We start from the raw sequence: 18,693 nt of genomic DNA on the forward strand, positions 1-18,693 counted from the left end.
TTGGGATTAGCAGATACAAATTACTATGTATAAAATAAACAACAAGGTCCCACTGTATAGTACAGAGAACTATATTCAGTATCTTATAATGAATTAATAATGAAAAATATACATATAAATATAAAACTGAATCACTTTGCTGTACACCCAAAACTACCATGACATTGTAAATTACCATTTATCCTTGCCCATACGGACTTTTGGAGAAGGCAATGGCACCCCACTCCAGTACTCTTGCCTCGAAAATCCCATGGATGGAGGAGCCTGGAAGGCTGCAGTCCGTGGGGTCGTGAAGAGTCGGACACGACTGAGCGACTTCACTTTCACTTTTCACCTTCATGCATTGGAGAAGGAAGTGGCAACCCACTTGTGTTCTTGCCTGGAGAATCCCAGGGACGGGAGAGCCTGGTGGGCGGATGTCTATGGGGTTGCACAGAGTTGGACACGACTGAAGTGACTTAGCAGTAGCATACGGACTTTTATCTGAAGGGATAATGGCCCCACCCTCTGACACTGCATATTTTATAATCATATACAGTTAGACAAGAGACAAATAATGATTTTTCTAGCCTAAGAAACATCATTTGTAAATGAACCATTTACATAAACATTATTCTTGGGTCTCATCAATGTTACTGCAAAAATTCCTGTGGATGCCCAGGTTGCATACCTTACGGCAGGGTTTGTAAACTGGACATTACTGACATTGTGGACTGGACAGTTCTTGTTATGGCGGCTGCCCTGTATGCTGTAAGAAGTTTAGCAGTATAGTGTTCCTAGAGTCAGTAATATGCTACCAATATTTCATTCAGAGTGAAAGAATAACTTTGATAAACTAGTTTGATTATTTGCAAAATTGACAAGATACACCCATTTGAATGCAGAGTTCCAAAGAATAGTAAGGAGAGATAAGAAAGCCCTCCTCAGTGATCAATGCAAAGAAATAGAGGAAAACATCAGAATGGGAAAGACTAGAGATCTCTTCAAGAAAATTAGAGATATTAAGGGAACATTTCATACAAAGATGGGCACAATACAGGACAGAAATGATATGGACCTAACAGAAGCAGAAGATATTAAGAGGTGGCAACAATACACAGAACTACACAAAAAAGATCTTAATGACCCAGATAATCACGATGATGTGATCACTCACCTAGAGCCAGACATCCTGGAATGCGAAGCCAAGTGGGCCTTACGAAGCATCACTATGAACAAAGCTAGTGGAGGTGATGGAATTCCAGTTGAGCTATTTCAAATCCTAAAAGATGATGCTGTGAAAGTGTTGCACTCAATATCCCCAGCAAATCTGGAAAACTCAGCAGTGGCCACTGCTGAGTTTCCAGGACTGGAAAAGGTCAGTTTTCATTCCAATCCCAAAGAAAGGCAATGCCAAAGAATCTTCAAACTACCGCACAATCATACTCACCTCACACGCTAGCAAAGTAATGCTCAAAATTCTCCAAGCCAGGCTTCAACAATACGTGAACTGACAACTTCAGATGTTCAAGCTGGTTTTAGAAAAGGCAGAGGGACCAGAGATCAAACTGCCAACATCCACTGGATCATTGGAAAAGAGAGTTCCAGAAAAACATCTACTTCTGCTTTACTGATTACGCCAAAGCCTTTGACTGTGTGGATCACAACAAACTGTGGAAAGTTCAAGAGATGGGAATACCAGACCACCTTACCTGCATCCTGAGAAATCTGTATGCAGGTCAAGAAGCAACAGTTAGGAATGCACATGGAACAACAGACTGGTTCCAAATTGGGAAAGAAGTATGTCAAAGCCTTGCTTATTTAACATATGCAGAGTACATCATGCGACATGCTGGGATGGATGAAGCAAAAGCTGGAATCAAGATTGCCGGGAGAAATATCAATAACCTCAGATATGCAGATGACACCACCCTTAAGGCAGAAAGCAAAGAAGAACTAAAGAGCCTCTTGATAAAAGTGAAAGAAGAGAGTGAAAAATTTGGCTTAAAACTCAACATTCAGAAAAAACTAAGATCATGGCATCCAGTCCCATCACTTCATGGAAAACAGATGGGGAAACAATGGAAACAGTGACAGACTTAATTTTTTCGGGCTCCAAAATCACTGCAGATGGTTAGTGCAGCCATGAAAATAAAAGATGTTTGCTTCTTGGAAGAAAAACTATGACCAACCTACATAGCATATTAAAAAGCAGAGACATTACTTTTCCAAGAAAGGTCTGTCTAGTCGAGGCTATGGTTCGTCCAGTAGTCATGTATGGATGTGAGAGCTGGACTATAAAGAAAGCTGAGCTCAGAAGAATTGATGCTTTTGAACTGTGGTGTTGGAAGACTCTTTTTAAAAGAGTCCCTTGGACCTCAAGGAGATCCAACCAATCCATTCTAAAGGAAATCAGTCCTGAATATTCATTGGAATGACTGATGCCAAAGCTGAAACTCTAAGACTTTGGCCACCTGATGTGAAGAACTGACTCACTAGAAAAGACCCTGATGCTGGGAAAGATTGAAGGTGGCAGAAGGGGACGACAGAGGATGAGATGGTTGGATGGCATCACCGACTTGATGGACATGCATTTGAGCAAGCTCCAGGAGTTGGTGATGGACAGGGAAGCCTGGTGTACTGTAGTCCATGAGGTGGCAAAAAGTCGGACGACTGTGCGACTGAACTGAAAATCGACAACTTTCCTATATGCATATCTGATATCCACAGCCAGCCAGGAGTGAGGAAGACAAAATGCAAAGTTTGGAGTCAAGGCAACACATCCCCAAGGAGAGGAGACGAAGGTATCTGTACCTCATTATTGCTTCTTCTTACTCAAACAATCTGCCTTTCTCTTGTATTTTTTCTTATTTTTGCTTGTGGGGATGGTAGGGAGGTGCAGGGTAGGTGTGGGCTGTTCATTTCAGTCCAGTTTAAACTAACTTCTGTTGAACATCTATTTTACATGACTCCACAGGGCTGATGAGGACCATATCTGCCCCAGGACAGCATGAGCCAGACCTATGTGACTCATCAAAGCACAAGGCAGATGATGGTGATTTCCCTTCATTAGAGCTTTCCCAACTCTGGGCTTGAAGTGCTCTTCCTGTGAACACCCACAGCACTCTGTGTTTCTAATGATACTTACTAGTCTATCAAGGGCAGGGCTTTTTCAACCTCTCCCTTATTATGTCAAGCAGAAGATCCAAGATACATCAAAAGGCACTTTTGCTCAGTAAACTAACCACCATCATCCATCAAGCATGATAGGGCCTCTGCGCTGGCCTCCTCTGTTAGAATATAAGTTATCTGAGGGTAGAGTCCAATGCTGACTCATCTGTGAAGACTCCATGGCTCTCACTTATGATGCCCAGCACACAGCATGTGCCACAAACGCTTGTGTGGGAAAGCCATGTCAGAACAGAGACAGACTGCCCGCTATAGTCACCGAGCCTCTATGGGGAAGATCAGGGGTGCTAAACAGAGCAGACGGCAGAGGATCACTGCAGCTAAGATGCAGCAGAATGAAAGCCAAATCCTCAGGGTCTGATGAGCCTGCAATGAACCAGGAAGTGGAGATACCCTTTTAAGAAGTCTGAAGACAAAAGGAAGGAGAATGACAGGGTGGTAGCTTTGACTGATGGCAGGATAATGGCTTTTTAGTTTTTGGAAGGGAAGGAAATCCTGGATAAGACTGTAGACTTGCGGAAATAAGGGAGCTGTGAGGTTGTACTGTGTGACCTATGTCTTCTTGATAAAGTAGGAGGCAAGAACATCTGCTCACAGTTCTGGCGGGGCAAGGGTCTGGGGTTTAAGCAGACCCAGTTGAAAAGCTATTGAGGTAAAAATGAGAGTTAGTAAGAGAAATGAAAAGACTACTGAGCTGAGAGGACATCTGTAAACCTGTAGAGAAACCAGTCAGGTTGATTTCACAACTTTGTATACCAAACTCAGTAGGTCAGAAGCAGACAGAAAACAAACAGTTTGTGTCAGTCTCCTGTGGCTGTTGTAACAAAAGACTAAAGACGGAGTGACTTAACAGAACAGTACTGGGGGCTTGAAGTCCAACAGCAACGTGATGCTAGGGCCCCGCTCTGACAGCTCCGGAACACGAGCCTTCCTCGCCGCTTCCGGCTTCTGGCGTTGGCCTGTCATCCTCGGCTTGTGGGTGCACCACTCCTTTCATGTCGCCATCCTCTCCCTGGGAGTCTTTACCCGGCCTTCCTTCTATCTTTTGTCCAAAATTCTTTTTATAATTTTAACTTGAATATCTTTGTAAAGACCCTATTTCTAATTAAGGTTAGTTTCTAAGGCACTCGGGTCAGGGTTTCAACATATTTTTCAATAGTGGTGGTGGTGGGGGGGGGGGGGCACAATTCAACCCTAACATGTGGCTCCAAGGACAGAGATCTGTGCATGGCAAATGGGCCTGGATAAAGGGAAAGAGAAGAAATTATAGAGATGCATCCGTGGGATGGCCAACCCAGGGGACCCAGACTGGAGGGAGGGCAAGCAAGGTGTGAATTTTGGAGATCCAGGTGGTGATCAGTGACAGCGTAAAGGGTTTGCAGGTAGGAAGTAAGTACAAGGAAGAGCTGGTTCAGCAGGAGTCACGTGATCAAAGGGAGATGGGACTTCCAGCTCTAAGATCTTGGATCAGTGACAGGAGGCTGGCGGGCTGGCTCTGACTACGGGGACATGGTTTCTTGTAGATTGGAAGTAAAGTGCGACAGGGACAGGGATAGATAAGAAGGAAAATGGAGGCAAACCTACGAGCTGAAGTTATCAACCAGATGCTTCATGCCTCTTGATGAAGTAACGGAGTGGCTGAAAAAGTCCCCCGGTAAATTGGAATGTCAGCACTGACTTTAGGTCATGATCTTCTACCTGAGCAAGTCTCAGGCCCTGTGTCGGATGCTGACTGCAGGTATGTATGGAGGGAACACGAGCGAGCTTGACCCCATATTAGTTAGTTTGTAAGTGAGTAGTTTTCTCATTCAAAATGGGCTTCCCTCACAGGCCTGCTGGAGTTGGTGCTCAGGGCCTCCTTGACGGATGTTTGTTGTGGTGGTGGTGGTTTTTATTACCATAAATGCCAAGTCTGATAGAGGAAGATTGAAAATATGTTGTTCAAAATCATAGTAGCTCAAAATCCCCTACCTCTCCCTTCCCTTACTGTGAAGACAAAGAATACACCACATGATCCTAGAACATTTATTTCCACAGGTTCTTGATAAAAGAGCACAATCCTGTATAAAAGTATACAGTACACACAAGGGCAAAATTACATAGCAAGCCACGGCTGCACTGACACCTTCCACAGGGAAACCCCAGGGAGGAACTTTCCACCTCCTGACAGTTTTATCATCATTCGCATTTCCAACGCACTGCAAGCCCCATCCCACCTCTCAGTTTCTCCAGCCTCTAACTGAAATGTGTGTTCATAAGCTGTGCATGTGTGTACAGAAGACTCACTCTACCTACTGGATGGGAAGCTGAGACAACAAGCTGTATGTCACCCCAGCATGGAGGGGAGCCAAGCTAGGGAGGCTGCGGAGCCAGGCCTAGCTCTATCCTCCAGAGTTTTTACATGCCACTGGGGTCTCTGAAATTCGAAAGCCAGAAGGTCTTGTGCCTGCTCCTGTACTGAACTTCTCCCAGTTCAGGTCTGGGAAGGGCAAGCTCAGGAGGAGAGCCTGCACTTAAGGAGACCAGGGAGGGAGATCTCAGCGCACGCAGGCGGAGTCGGTGGGGGACAGAGAAACCTTCAAAAGCTTGTGCTTGAGACTGGGTTCTTCAGTCACGTCTTCTCCCACTACCGTTGCTAAGTACCAGGGACTTTCAAGGCTCAAAATTGACCTGTCTCCCAGGAACTCCACGACAAGCCTCAAGAGCCCTTAGATAGGATACCTAGCTGTGGCTTCGGTCTGACCACTTGCCACTTTGGCGGTTCCACAGCCTTCCTGGCGTCTGGGTGGGTGATTATGTGGCTTGATGTGTGAACAACGTGGCTTCGGTACCATGGGGGTGTGCTTTAAGAACAGGAGCAAGTGGACAGAGGACACTGAGGCTGCTGTCACCGCGAATCCTGAGGCGGTCTGGGGAGATCCTGTGGGGTCTGGTTAGGCAGCTGCCTTTGCTGCCCTTCGAGCCTCGTGCTTGAGCCTGGCCTTCTCTCTCATCTCCTTTTCTCTCTCAATCAGATTTACCAGCTCCAGATGCCACTCCTGCAGCTTCTGTTCATAGGTGGCGATATCCTCTGCTTCACAGGTGGGGAGCTGTTCCTTCACAAGCTGGGTGGTCAGGGTCAGAAGGCTTTCGGACTCAACTTTGCCCAGAGCCTGCAGCTTAGAATGTAAGGCCTGTTGGAACAAAGGGCAAAAACAAAACAAAAACAAGGAGATGTGGAAGGGGCAGGAAGAAGAAAAATAGAGAGAGGAAGAGAGAAGAGATTAAGTCATTGCAAAATCTGCACATATTCTGCTCACAGGACAAGGTACTTTACTGGAAGCCTGTCACGCTGCCTCTCATCCAGGCACCGATAGCTTCTGCTCTTTGCTTTCAGTGCAGCGATTCTGCTAAGATGCCCCACATGTGATTTCTTCCCCTTCACTCACACACAGTAAATGGAACTCCATATGCTGTGATTCTCTGTATAATTTGTTTCAAACCACAAAGACTGCAAAAGTATAAGAACCTCCATTTCCTTTCTCACCAAGTAGCAAACCCCATGAAAAAGGACCCTAAGATGCAAACAAAATGGTAGAAGCAGCTGATAAAATGGAGTGAACCCATCTATAGCTTTTCCTTTAGAAGAACTGGGATAAATGTTTGCCTAAACAGTTTTCCTTTCAAAAGACGGAAGTCATGTCAAGGCTTTCTTACTAATGGCATACTAAACAGCTCCCGTGAGTGCTTTCACTATTATAAGCCTCCCCGTGCTGTGCTTCATGAAAGGTCAGCCTTGACATTCTGACTGCTTATGGCTCCATCTGAAATGGCAGCTCGATTTGGTTGCTATTGTAATATTTCTGGAGGAGTAAAGTACTAAAACCACTAATCTACTTAAGTGCCTCAAGATGTAGATCAGAGACCCACTTATGGCCCCAGATTTAGCATATACCACGTATCCCATGTTCCACAAAATAAATGCAATTTACTGGCATATGTGATGAGGCCTGCTCTAACAGCAGGGGCTGAAAGGTAGGAAGGGTCCATGGGCTTCAAGCAGCAGCCAAAGGCCTCATGTGATGGTTCAGTCATATAAAAATAAACCCCAGATTACCTGGGACTAATAAAAATCAGGCACCAGGAAGAAAAGAAAGTGTCTAACACACAGCAAGCAGTCAAGAAATACTGGCCTCTTTTCTTTTTGTGAATTAAAAAAAAAAAAGGATTGTGGAAGAGCAAGGGCTAAGAATTTAATGCAGACACAGATCTCTATTTTCTGAAATTAAAGATATAAGAAACAAGGAAAAGGTTGTAAGTTTTAGGAGTGGACAATATGAATATGGTGAATGGTAACCTATGGGGCTATGCAGAGTTTTTTGCTTTTTAGCTTTTCTAAACCTGCAAAGTTAAGAGGAAACAACAAGTATGTAAATTCTTAACATAGCCGCTAATTCTCTGTGTACCCTGAAAACATTGATTAACCTTCCTTTTTCAGTTTGGAGGGGAGTTGAGCAATGACCTTAGAGAAGACTGGGAAAAACAGCCAAAAGTCCCAGAATCCTTCTTAGAACATGCGGAAACAGATTTCCCAAAGCTGGCTCCATTCCTGCAAAGATTTAAATGTGGCAGCTAGCCAAGTGTATATTCCTCTGGACCAAAAGGACACCACCCTGGGTCAGCGGGGAGGGAGGGAGGTTTTCTGCTTCACATGATGAATTCTCCTTCAGGCAGCACAGTTTTTTTGCTTTGCTCTAGACAGATGAGAAACACAGCAAGGAAGAGGCCAGGGGTTTAAACTCTGAACATGGCTCTTCCTCCCTGACTCTAACCACAGAGCATTTTGAGACACACAGTTGAAGGCCACTAACGGCAGCCTAAGTGCCAGAGCTCCTGAAAAACGGCAGTGGGAACCTGCTGACGCTGTCCATGGAGCCCAGACGGCATTTCCAGGGGCCTTAGCACATGCCACAAAGCCGAGCAAGAGACGATACCTGCATTTCATCTCCATCATACTCAAATGAGGCTTTGCGGTTTCTACTTGGGTTTCTGGAGATCGAGAGGGTTCAATCTCCAGCTCCTCTTCACCCAGGGCTGCAGTCAGGTGCTTGCTGTGGGAAGGAAGGCTATTACCCGCCCGTCAGAGATGAGTGGTAGGTAATGACATGTGGCCTTAGGGAACAAAACTGTGACCGATTCGCTCAAGTACAAAAAGGGGTATAAAAATTCCATTTGTTTCAGACCACTTCCTGTGTAAAGAGACAAAAGTATGATTTTTGATGACAGTTTTCAATGCCCTTCTGTGCAACGCTGATGCATGACAGGACTGCTTGTCTGTCACCACGGCAGAGAAGCACATTTCACACACAGCTGAGGGGCCTCGACTCTGCCCTGACTCACCTCATACCGTTCCACGTATCGGGGAAGCTTGGACTGTTCGGTTTCCTCCACGTCCAGCTGCTCCATCAGTTCCTCTGACGCCGGGCTCTCCTCACCTTCTTGGGGCTGCTCCTCTGGAGACTCCTGGGCCGGAGCAGTCAGAGCCTTCAGTGCCCTGTCCAGCACACCCAGCTGTGGAGCAGAAAGGGGCAGAGACTAAATACCCTGTGGCCCTGAGAGCACTGGGGAGGGAGGCTGGAGAAGGGAAAGGGAGGGAAGCCTGGGACCTAAAAAATCGCGAGAAGAGTTCTCTTATTAAATTATAGAAACCAGAAATGGTTATGTAATTTTACAGTAGAAACACCTTGTCACATGGCATGGAACACTTAGTACAAAACAATGGAACAATAAGCAAACTCAGAATTATCTGTGTAAGTGAATCAGCAGAGTGGCTTTTGATTTCACTTTTAATCAGCCAGGTAGGAATCCAGGAATTATGCCCGATGGGCAATGAAGTAACCATCCCTTCCATGTCTTTCTTCCTTAATTGGTTTGGAATTGGAAGAACGGGAAAGAAAAACCACTACAGACCACAACCAACAACCGGCCATTCTGAAAGTACGATAAAGCCTCTGAATTTGGCGGGGCCTCCTTCAGAGAAAAATTCAACTCACAGGACATTCAGAGATTAGGGATCAGCCAATCTATATATATATATATATGTTGATAAAGACCAGACAGCATATATGAAATTTATTGTAAGAGGGGATTTCTGTGACTTAGAAAGTAAGTAAATTATGAAACAGAAGGTTTCTTTTTTGTTTTGACCCCTCTCCCCTACCTCCTTCATTTTGGGGCAACCTCCTTTGAGGAGGGCCTGATCATCAGAGATGGGACAGAAACAGCCTCAAGGCCAGCATTAATACCCATATGATACTGATGAATTCTGTCCACGTCAACTCAGAACAAAAAGCCAGAAAAGACTCCAAGGCTTTGTAATGCCACTAATACATTATACCCAAACCTGACACATATCACATTCAATGCTGACATCTGAATCACATTTCTATGAAGTCAGAACACAAAGAATGCAAGTCTGGCTCAAAATGCAGTAAGTATTTCCCTGGCAGAGCATTTATGTCTAATTTTGTGTTTCAATCACTAGTACTGACTATAGCAGGGTTAAAACATGAATATATATTCAGAAATGTGTATGCTTTGGTATAAATGTCTCACAGAGAACATAATGACTCACTAGACATTAGTAATAAGGAGCCAGTAGAGGGACGAGACTTCTGTATCCTGAGACCAAAATGGAAGCCATGGGGTGAGATTGAGTGATAGGGTCAAGGCTAAACAAACAGCTCAAAGTCAGCTTTCACACTCTGTTAACGAAATAACTGATGTCCTTTGAGGCCTGACTCTGGCTACAAAAGCTGCTTAAACAGAAGCAAGCACTATGACTCCCTACCGGGCGTAAGCTTGCCACATGTTTTCCCATGGCTTGAGCTAAGTCTAGGAACTCTGCAGAATGAAGAGCCCGAGGTGACCAAGGGGGATGAGCTTTGAGGCTGATGGGAGGACAGGGTCCTAGTCTGGACAAACCGAAAGCCTTAGAACTCTGAAAGGGACAGCTGGTCCAGACCTCCTCTGCATCATGCATTCACCACAGAATGATTTACTGGGAAGAAAGAAAGATGGCGCCACGTCTACTGCCTAAACTCATTTCTTGAGAGTTTAGGAAAACTCTGACAGGTAGTCAGTCTCACAGGACTATACGAAGATACAGAAATGCCAAAAGTAAAAAATAAAATCTTCATGTCTTTTGAGCTTCTACTGAGATTTTACTTTGGTGGTGGTAGTGGTGGAGGGCAATAAACAGTATTTTACTGAACTCAGTTTGAATTTCTTGGGAGAATAGTTTTCCTCCCAGACAGTGAACTATACAATCAACGTGAATCTTATTTTCTAGTGCTTGTCAGTAACACTGAGAATGTGGTTTTTTCATTCCTTTTCAACTGAGTAAATACATGAATCTATAGAGATAAAGAAGGTGGGGCTGGGGGAGACAAGGAAAACAAATCCACATCTTGACTTATAAGGGACAGGAGATGCTAAATCCCCCAGAATCAGGGCTGGGTAACTCACCGCTTCCCTACACAGCTTCCCATCCTCTGGGGAGGAGGCCACCTTCTCCATCACTTGAAGGGCTCTGTCGAGGTAGCCTGGCCGCCACAGAAGGGGCATGTTATGGTACACAGCCCGCAGCCCCTGCTGCAACTCCACCTTCCCTGTGCCCAAAAAGAACAATGAAGAAGGCTTAGCCGTGGCTTCCCACTACGTCTGAGACTGAGGACTTGAAGACACAAGTGAATACTCAGCTGGCAGCTTGAGAAATGGAGGATCATTTCAAATCTCTACCAAGACTCATCCCATTCAGTGAATAAGGACATTTCAGAATGATGATGAAAAACGTGGTAAAAGTCAATGTACATACTTTTCAATACTGTATGGACTTATTTTTTTTTTACTTTTTCATGTGGACTGCTGGTGACTATCGCGAGGGCTGAGGGAAATTTACAGAGGTCGCCATATCTGCCTCTAAGTAGTGTGCGTGCATGCATGGTAGGTTGCCTCAGTTGTGCCCAACTCTGAGCGACCCCATGGACTGCAGCCCACCAGACTCCTCTGTTCATGGGATTCTCCAGGCAAGAATACTGGAGTGGGCTGCCATGCCCTTCTCCAGGGGATCTGCCCAACCCAGGGAATGAACCCATGTCTCTTACGTCTCCAGTATTGGCAGGTGGGTTCCTGAATGCTAGCGCCACCTGGGAAGCCCGCCTCTAAATGGAGCTACCCTTATAAAACAAAGCAAACAACTGAAATACGACTTTTGTTTCAAGACAAAATGTTGCTCCAAAAAAGAAATTTTACAACTTTCTTACACTGAAAAATTGTGCCAACATCTGACAACTTTCCTTGCCAGGAAATGTTTGACATTTTAAAAAATGCTCTAAAACAGTCCACTGACTGTCCTTATGAAAAAAAAGAAGAAGAAAATCTCACTTTACTCTTTCTTTTAGTTGAGCTGCATCAGCATTTTAATTATACAGTCCTTGTCATCCTTGTGGGTCTCAGGACATGAGTGTTTCTCTTGGAACCTCGAACAATCGTAACTAGAGCTGAAGATGTGGCTGGCTGACAGCAGGGTCCCCCAGTGAGGAGGGAGGCTGTCTTGGGATTCCTGGGGGAATAGAGATGTTCTCTGAACTAACAACCAAAGTCACCTTGAGCTGCTGGGTCTTAAATCTACCTTCACTTATCTTTCCCGGGAAGGAGGATTTGGGAAAGCTGTAGTGGAACATAAACAGACAAAGCTCATCAGGTGACAGCTAATTTTAGACCTTTAAGATACTTGGGGCTGGCTGCAGTCACGTTCCGGGAAGCTGCTTATATTGGAGGTAAACGAGGCTACACCGCACATGACACGCTGAGAGCAGGGGGATCTGAATCTGATGCTGCCAGATTCAAAGCACTCAGGCCTCTGCTCAGAATCAGGAACGACAAAGTACATTTCTTGGCCCTGACAACTTCCTGGACAATTCATGCAGTGATACATTCCTGAGTGCTCCTCTGAAGGTAAATGCAAAAACTTGTAATTAATATCAAAAGTAGATGGTAAGAGAAAATGATTTTTCTTTTAGTTTTCACAATATATTTTATTTGATAATCTTATAAAATACATTTTAATCTCCAAATCATATAAGGAACACCTATGCCTCAACAAAAAACTAATAAACTGATTTAAAAACAGACTAAGAACTTGAATAGACATTTTTCCAAAGAAGACACAGAATAGCCAATGGACATGTGACAAGATGAGCAATGTCATCAACCATCAGAACCAAAATCAAAAGTACAATATCATCTCACACTCGACAGGATGGCTATTATCAAAGAAACAAAACACAAGTGTTGGTGAGAGTACGGAGAAATGGGAACCTTTGTGCATTATTGGTGGGAATGCAAAATGGCACTAACTGCCATGCAAAACGATAGGGAGTGTCCTCAAAACAAAATAAACTGTCATATGAGCCAGCAACTGCACTCTTGGGTATTTATCCAGAAGAACTGAAATCAAGATCCTGAAGAGATGCTGGCACTCCCATGATCACTGGAAAAAGTGATTTTTAAAAAGAGTGGTCAACTCTTTTGTTAGTCTGAGAGCCGCCCAGTGAACTCCTCTGAGTCTGTTTCTACCAGGATCAGCACCCGAGAACGCCACACTGCATTTCGATGGTGAAGATCAACTCCAAAAGCAGTCAAACTGCTATAACTTAGATGGTTTTCAGAAAACAAAGGTAAAGGGCAGACATAGTATATGATTAGGAGAAGGTAGGAGAGAGCATGGAAGGCTAATGAAATAATATGAATTTAATTAACTCTGTAAATCAGGACACATTTGATGCACACTTAGGTTGAATGTTATGTGCTCAGGTTTGCTGAGAGCCAAGGCCGCTCCTCAAAAGGCCCTCCCCTGCTGCCTGTCTGATTCAATGCAGTTGGGCTCTAAAGCAAAGCCCGCCGCCCTGTGCATGGCACACTCACACTGCACTAGCACGTCCCTCTGTGCGCTCCCACAGGGCCACTCTCTGCAATCCTCTTCCCTCACCTGAAAACAATACCCACAATATGTATTCAATGTTTTTCCTCCTGGACTTGGGTTTAAAGAGACAGGAAGATCTTTTTAATACCGGGGAAGAGTCTACTGGCTGGTTCTCCCAAAGGAGGACCAGAACTTTCCTTTCTTTATCGCTTCTTCACACTGTTTACCACTGAATATAATCAAGAGCCATCAGAACTAGTTCTCACCTTGCCAGTGGCGAAAGGTTTTTAAATCCCACTTTGTTGTCTTACCTAATAACTATAAGGCCATCAAAGTCCAGTTTTATGTCTAAAAATGAAAGCTGTACTGGAATTTCACAAGTCTAAATCAAATTATAATTTTATTAAGAAGTAAAAGAAGGAATCAGTTCCTATCCGTGAAGAACAATGTTAGTAAGGCCCTCCAGCTTACCAAGAAGTGCATAGCCGTACAACTGGGAACTCAACCCCACTGAGTTCTTCTGCTTCAGGCCTGGGAGTAACAGGGAGGCACCGAAGTTCCTCTCCTCTTCCCACTGAAACAGAATACAGCAGGTCATGGTGTAGCCAAGCAATGCTTACTGTATGCAGAAATGTGAGCATTAATGACACAAGAGGGAAAAAGAATATGCTATAACATTAGGTAAAAGAAACAAAATAATCATACTAAAGCTCCATGATAATTCTGACTTTGTAAAGAAAAGATATTGGTTTGATGAAAAATGCAGAACAGAAACGCCCAGTATGTTAACAGATTTCTAGGCAGTGAAATTATAAGCAATTCTGGTTTTCCTCTTTGTGCTTTTCATTCCTTTCTGAATCTGGGGCAGTGAATAACAGCTCCTTTTACAATCAGAAAAGCAAAACAAAAATAAAGAGCCTACTCTGGATCAACACGGCCTCGAGGCAATCAATAAAGATTACCCACGCTATCGGCTCTGTACTCACATTACTTCCTTAAGGAAGTCTTCCCTAACTTACGTTTAAAATAAAAATAAACTCTCTACCATACAGTCTTTATAGTGCTCAGTATAGTCACGTGTTTTATTTATTAAATTTTTCTTTTCTGCCACGCCACGGGGCTTACAGGATCTTAGTTCCCTAAACAGGGACTAAACCTGGGCCAGGGCAGTGAAAGCACCAAGTCCTAACCACTGGGCCACCAGGGAATTCCATGTTTTGTTTTAAATGCCTATATTCTTCTTAGATTATAAGCAGGAAATGTTTGTTCACCATCGTAAAACGAGCACTTGAAACACAGGGAATACAGCAGTTGCTCAAAATATATTTAATGAACTAATGAATGTGAGGTATGCCGCAGGATTCATTTTAGAAAAACAAAACACACCATAAATTTTTTACAATTGGGGCTAGGGTAGATGATCTTTCCAGTTTCTACCCAAAGCAGTGTTTTCTGAGGTTACCTTTGAGGTTAAGGGCAAAGTCTGTAGGGCCAGACTGCCTGGCTTCATCACTTATGAGCTCGGCCACTTTATGCAGTATCTCTATGCCCTAGTGTTCTCATCTGCACGGAGGTGAGAGGATTGGATGAAATGAATAAATCTAAAACACCAAGAACACAGGAAGTGTAAAGTAAGTGCTATTTAAGTATTAGCTACTGTTATTACTGCTGTTACTCTTAGGGGAGCAATAAACAATTGGAGAAGGCAATGGCAACCCACTCCAGTATTCTTGCCTGGAAAATCCCATGGACAGAGGAGCCTGGAGGGCTACAGTCCATGGGTCACAAAGAGTCGGACAAAACTTAGTGACTAAGCAACAACAATGAAGAGATGAAACCAAAATTTGGTATTCTGGACTGACCCAGAGCAACCTTAGGAAAATATTGACACAAAATAAACAACCAGAATTTAATACCAGAAGCTGTGGTTAAAGCTAGCTGCCTCACTGCTTCATTGGCATGCCACATCCAGCTCTCACTGATCATCAATTACCTATTTCTGAATGTGTGAAGTGCACTCAGCGTAGCTCATGTTTCAGAATGTACATAAGGACTTTCACTTGAGATTCTTCCAAGCGGAAGAACGTTCAATTCCACTTTGTTAGAACCCAGGACCTAAAATGTATGGGTGAACACTCATTCCTGGTCGTGCAGGGTCACAGGGCTTCACAGCAGGTATCTTTTCCCAGATGCTGAGGGCAGGGCTTTCCTCTGGCCCCCACATCCCTACTGAGCAGCTGCTGCTTGCTTCTCTAAGGCTCTTAGTACTGTTTCAATACAGGTCACTTACACTGAAGTCTGTCTTCTTTGCCAGGCACTGGTATAGAACATAGAGGGAGAGGAGCTGGGTGGAAGGAACTTCGAAAGCTTCTTGCATCATGATCTCAAAAACCACGGATAAGGCATCTGACAAGAAGATCAATGCAAAAATTAGCAAATTAGGTAACATCATCAAATCTGTATTTAACTATGCATGCATGCATGCTAAGTCACTTTAACTGTGTCCAACTCTTTGTGACCCTATGGACTATAGTCCGCCAGGCTCCTCTGTCCATGGCGTTCTCCAGGCAAAATACTCTCCAGGACGGTTTTCATCCCCTCCTCCAGGGGACCTTCTTGACCTAGGGATCAAACCCACGTCTCTAATGTCTCCTGCGTTGGCAGGTGGGTTCTTTACCACTAACACCACCATAAGCACTCAAAAAGTGAGGCATGATAGAAAAATACAAAGAATCATGAAGTTAAACATGGGCTGTGGTCCTAGTTCTTCTGTAAAGCAGGTCTTTCCCCTGTCTTTAGCTTCTATTGTACATACTGCTAGGTAGTAAATCAGGTGCTACTGTGCCGCTGTTCTCAAGGACACAGAATAAACCACTTGATTTCTCAGTATCACCTTCATGATGATAAAATACCATTTGTTCCATAGATTCCACAAGATTATTGGACAGTCCAACAACATAATACATATGAAAATGCCTCATAAACTGTGAAGCAAATTTAAGGCAGCATGTCCACCAGCTGGAAGAGTTAAGGCATACAGAAAGGAGGCAAGTATATTTTCCAGGTCACCCTAGTAAGAAGAGATGGAGAGGGCTGGGCGGAATGCCCCACTGTATGTTCTGGAACCTTCTTTCTGTTTTGGGAAAAAAAGGACGAATGCTAAAGGTAATTTTAAATCCTAGGTATTACTTCAAAGACAGAAAACTGATGACTACGAAAAGGACAATCAGCTTCAATTTAAAAGAGTTGAAAGAATGGAAAGGAAATGCATATTCATAACTTGTAAGTCCCTGAGTTTAACACAGAAGATTCTTGTTTCCACATGAATGCTGATCACAGACCAGATCTTCAGCAAGATCTGATTTATTTCCCCTCAATATTCCACAACATAAGCGGAAGCCAAGAAAATCAAGTTCAAATAATTTCTTTCCCTTATTATTTGTTGTTAAATCAGAGATGTTAACATTGGTTTAAAATACAGTGCCTGCATATAATGTTTTGAATAACAGCTGCTCTTTTAAACGGTTTTTGCATATACTCATAATTATAAGAGTTAGCACTCATTTGTAGCTATGGCTAGCCAGCTGGTTTTCTATGTGTTGTCATGGTTCTAAATGAGGTCAAATGCAAGAACTTCTATATTCTTTTTGTAAATGGGTAAACTGAAATGGACAGGCAGACCAGGGAGGAGTCACCCAGTAAGTCAGTAGCAAAAAAGCGCCTGAAAGAGACATAAACAAACAAACAGTCCCCTACCCTACCAACAAACCAGTATTTTAAAAGAACAAGTTAAAGCTAAAAATATAGTTCAGAAAAATGTTTTGCCAACTGTTCAATACTGAATTCAAAATTACACATGAATAAATAAAATTCATCTCTAATTTATATTCATTTCAGTCAGCTTGGGAAGTGAAATTAGACTGACCTATATAAGATTTCCTGTTCATCCATAATTATTTATGTACTTTGATATTTCCTATTTTAACAACAAAAGTATAATATTTTCTAATTTCTTGCCATAAACACCAATAATTTTCATCAGAAGTTTATTTACAAAAATTCTCAACATCATTTACTCTGAATTTAGGGGGGAACCCCCAAACTCCTTTTACCCTTCCAACATTTCCTTTAACAAGAGAGAAGAGAGAAAACTGCTACTACATAATTTTCCAGTGATAAACTAGTAAGAATTTTAAAATGTGATGTTCACAGAGAATGGAAGATGAAACATGCAAAAGAGAATTATCTTTTAAAAATTATCTTTAATTTTAGTTCAATTTAGGAAATGCATGTTTAAAATGGAATGAAAATGGACAAGGGACAATAAGCATTAAAAAAAATAATGTACAGCAAATATTTTTAGGCAGTCAACAGCTCCAAGTCTTATGAGAGAGAAGAGAAAGCAGAGAGGTCCTGGGTGCCCAGCCTAACCACTGCATCCCAATGCAATGGAAAAGGCTGAGGGTGAAGGATGTAACTCAATGACAGGAATCAAGGCGTCAAAAAGGAAAAATGACCACCAGTCCATATCCGTGTTTCTGAGGTAGTGACTACCATAACACAGGCAAAGCTCAGAACCAAGCTTGAGGATGAGATGGTGGAAGGGGAAGCCAGGGTGTATCTTTACACAATGGCACAGCCTCCTCTTTCCTTCTTCCCTGTCTGTGTAGCTAAGAGCACAAGTGTGCTGTACCACCCTTCCCCGTCCATGGAGACTGGCAGGGCTCCACCTGACTGCTCTGTAGGGTCTGCCACAATCCCCCTCTTTCCTTGGTCCCCCCTTATTGTAGATGAAGGTAAGAGCCACTTCAGGTTAGTTCCACGGAGCCACAAGATTTTGGGGGTAAAGAAAACTCAAGAGATCACCGATGCACTTTGTCGTCGTTATTGTTCAGTCGCTAAGTCCTGTCTGACTCTCTGTAACTTCATGGACTACAGCACACCAGACTTCCCTGTCCTTCATCTTCATCTCCATCTCCTAGAGCTTGTTCAAGCTCATGTCCAGTGAGTTGATGATGCTATCTAACCATCTCATCCTCCGTCTCCCTCTTCTCCTCCTGCCCTCGACCTTTCCCAGCATCAAGGTCTTTTCCAATGAGTCGGCTCTTTGGATCAGGAGGCCAAAGTATTGGAGCTTCAGCATCAGTCCTTCCAATGAATACTCAGGGTTGAGCCCTTTAGGATTGACTGGCTTGATCTCCTTGCAGTCCAAGGGACTCTCAAGACTCTTCTGCAGCACCACAATTCAAAAGCATCCATTCTTCAGGGCGTAGCCTTCTTTACGGTCTAACTCTCACATCCATACATGACTACTGGAAAAACCGTAACTTTGACTAGATGGACCTTTATTGGCAAAGTGATGTCTCTGCTTTTTAATATGCTGTCTAGGTTTGTCAGAGCTTTTCTTCCAAGGAGCAAGCATCTTTCAATGTCATGGCTGCAGTCATCATCTGCAGTGATTTTAGAGCCCTAGAAAATAAAATCTGTCACTGTTCCCACTTTTTCCTCATTTATTTGCCATGGAGTGATGGGACTAGATCCCATGATCTTAGTTTTTTGAA

The 18,693-nt window shown here is 43.5% G+C and overlaps 1 protein-coding gene across 5 annotated transcripts in view; it reads right to left on the bottom strand.

Annotated features, from left to right (window-relative positions):
* Positions 1-5,179: 5,179 nt before the first annotated feature.
* Positions 5,180-18,693, bottom strand: part of MRPS27 (mitochondrial ribosomal protein S27) — a 101,315-nt gene continuing 87,801 nt past the window's right edge. For all 5 annotated transcript variants that reach the window (XM_070357579.1, XM_070357577.1, XM_070357578.1 and 2 more), the window contains 5 exons: positions 15,423-15,538; positions 13,604-13,706; positions 10,675-10,817; positions 8,548-8,718; positions 5,180-6,341 (listed from right to left, as the gene is read on the bottom strand). In XM_070357579.1, the coding sequence (XP_070213680.1) occupies positions 6,102-6,341; positions 8,548-8,718; positions 10,675-10,817; positions 13,604-13,706; positions 15,423-15,538 (773 nt within the window). In that variant the 3' untranslated portion in view covers positions 5,180-6,101. The remainder of the gene's footprint in view (positions 6,342-8,547; positions 8,719-10,674; positions 10,818-13,603; positions 13,707-15,422; positions 15,539-18,693) is intronic.

The sequence above is a fragment of the Bos mutus genome, chromosome 20 (genome assembly GCF_027580195.1).
Source record: "Bos mutus isolate GX-2022 chromosome 20, NWIPB_WYAK_1.1, whole genome shotgun sequence".
Classification (NCBI taxonomy): Eukaryota; Metazoa; Chordata; class Mammalia; order Artiodactyla; family Bovidae; genus Bos; species Bos mutus.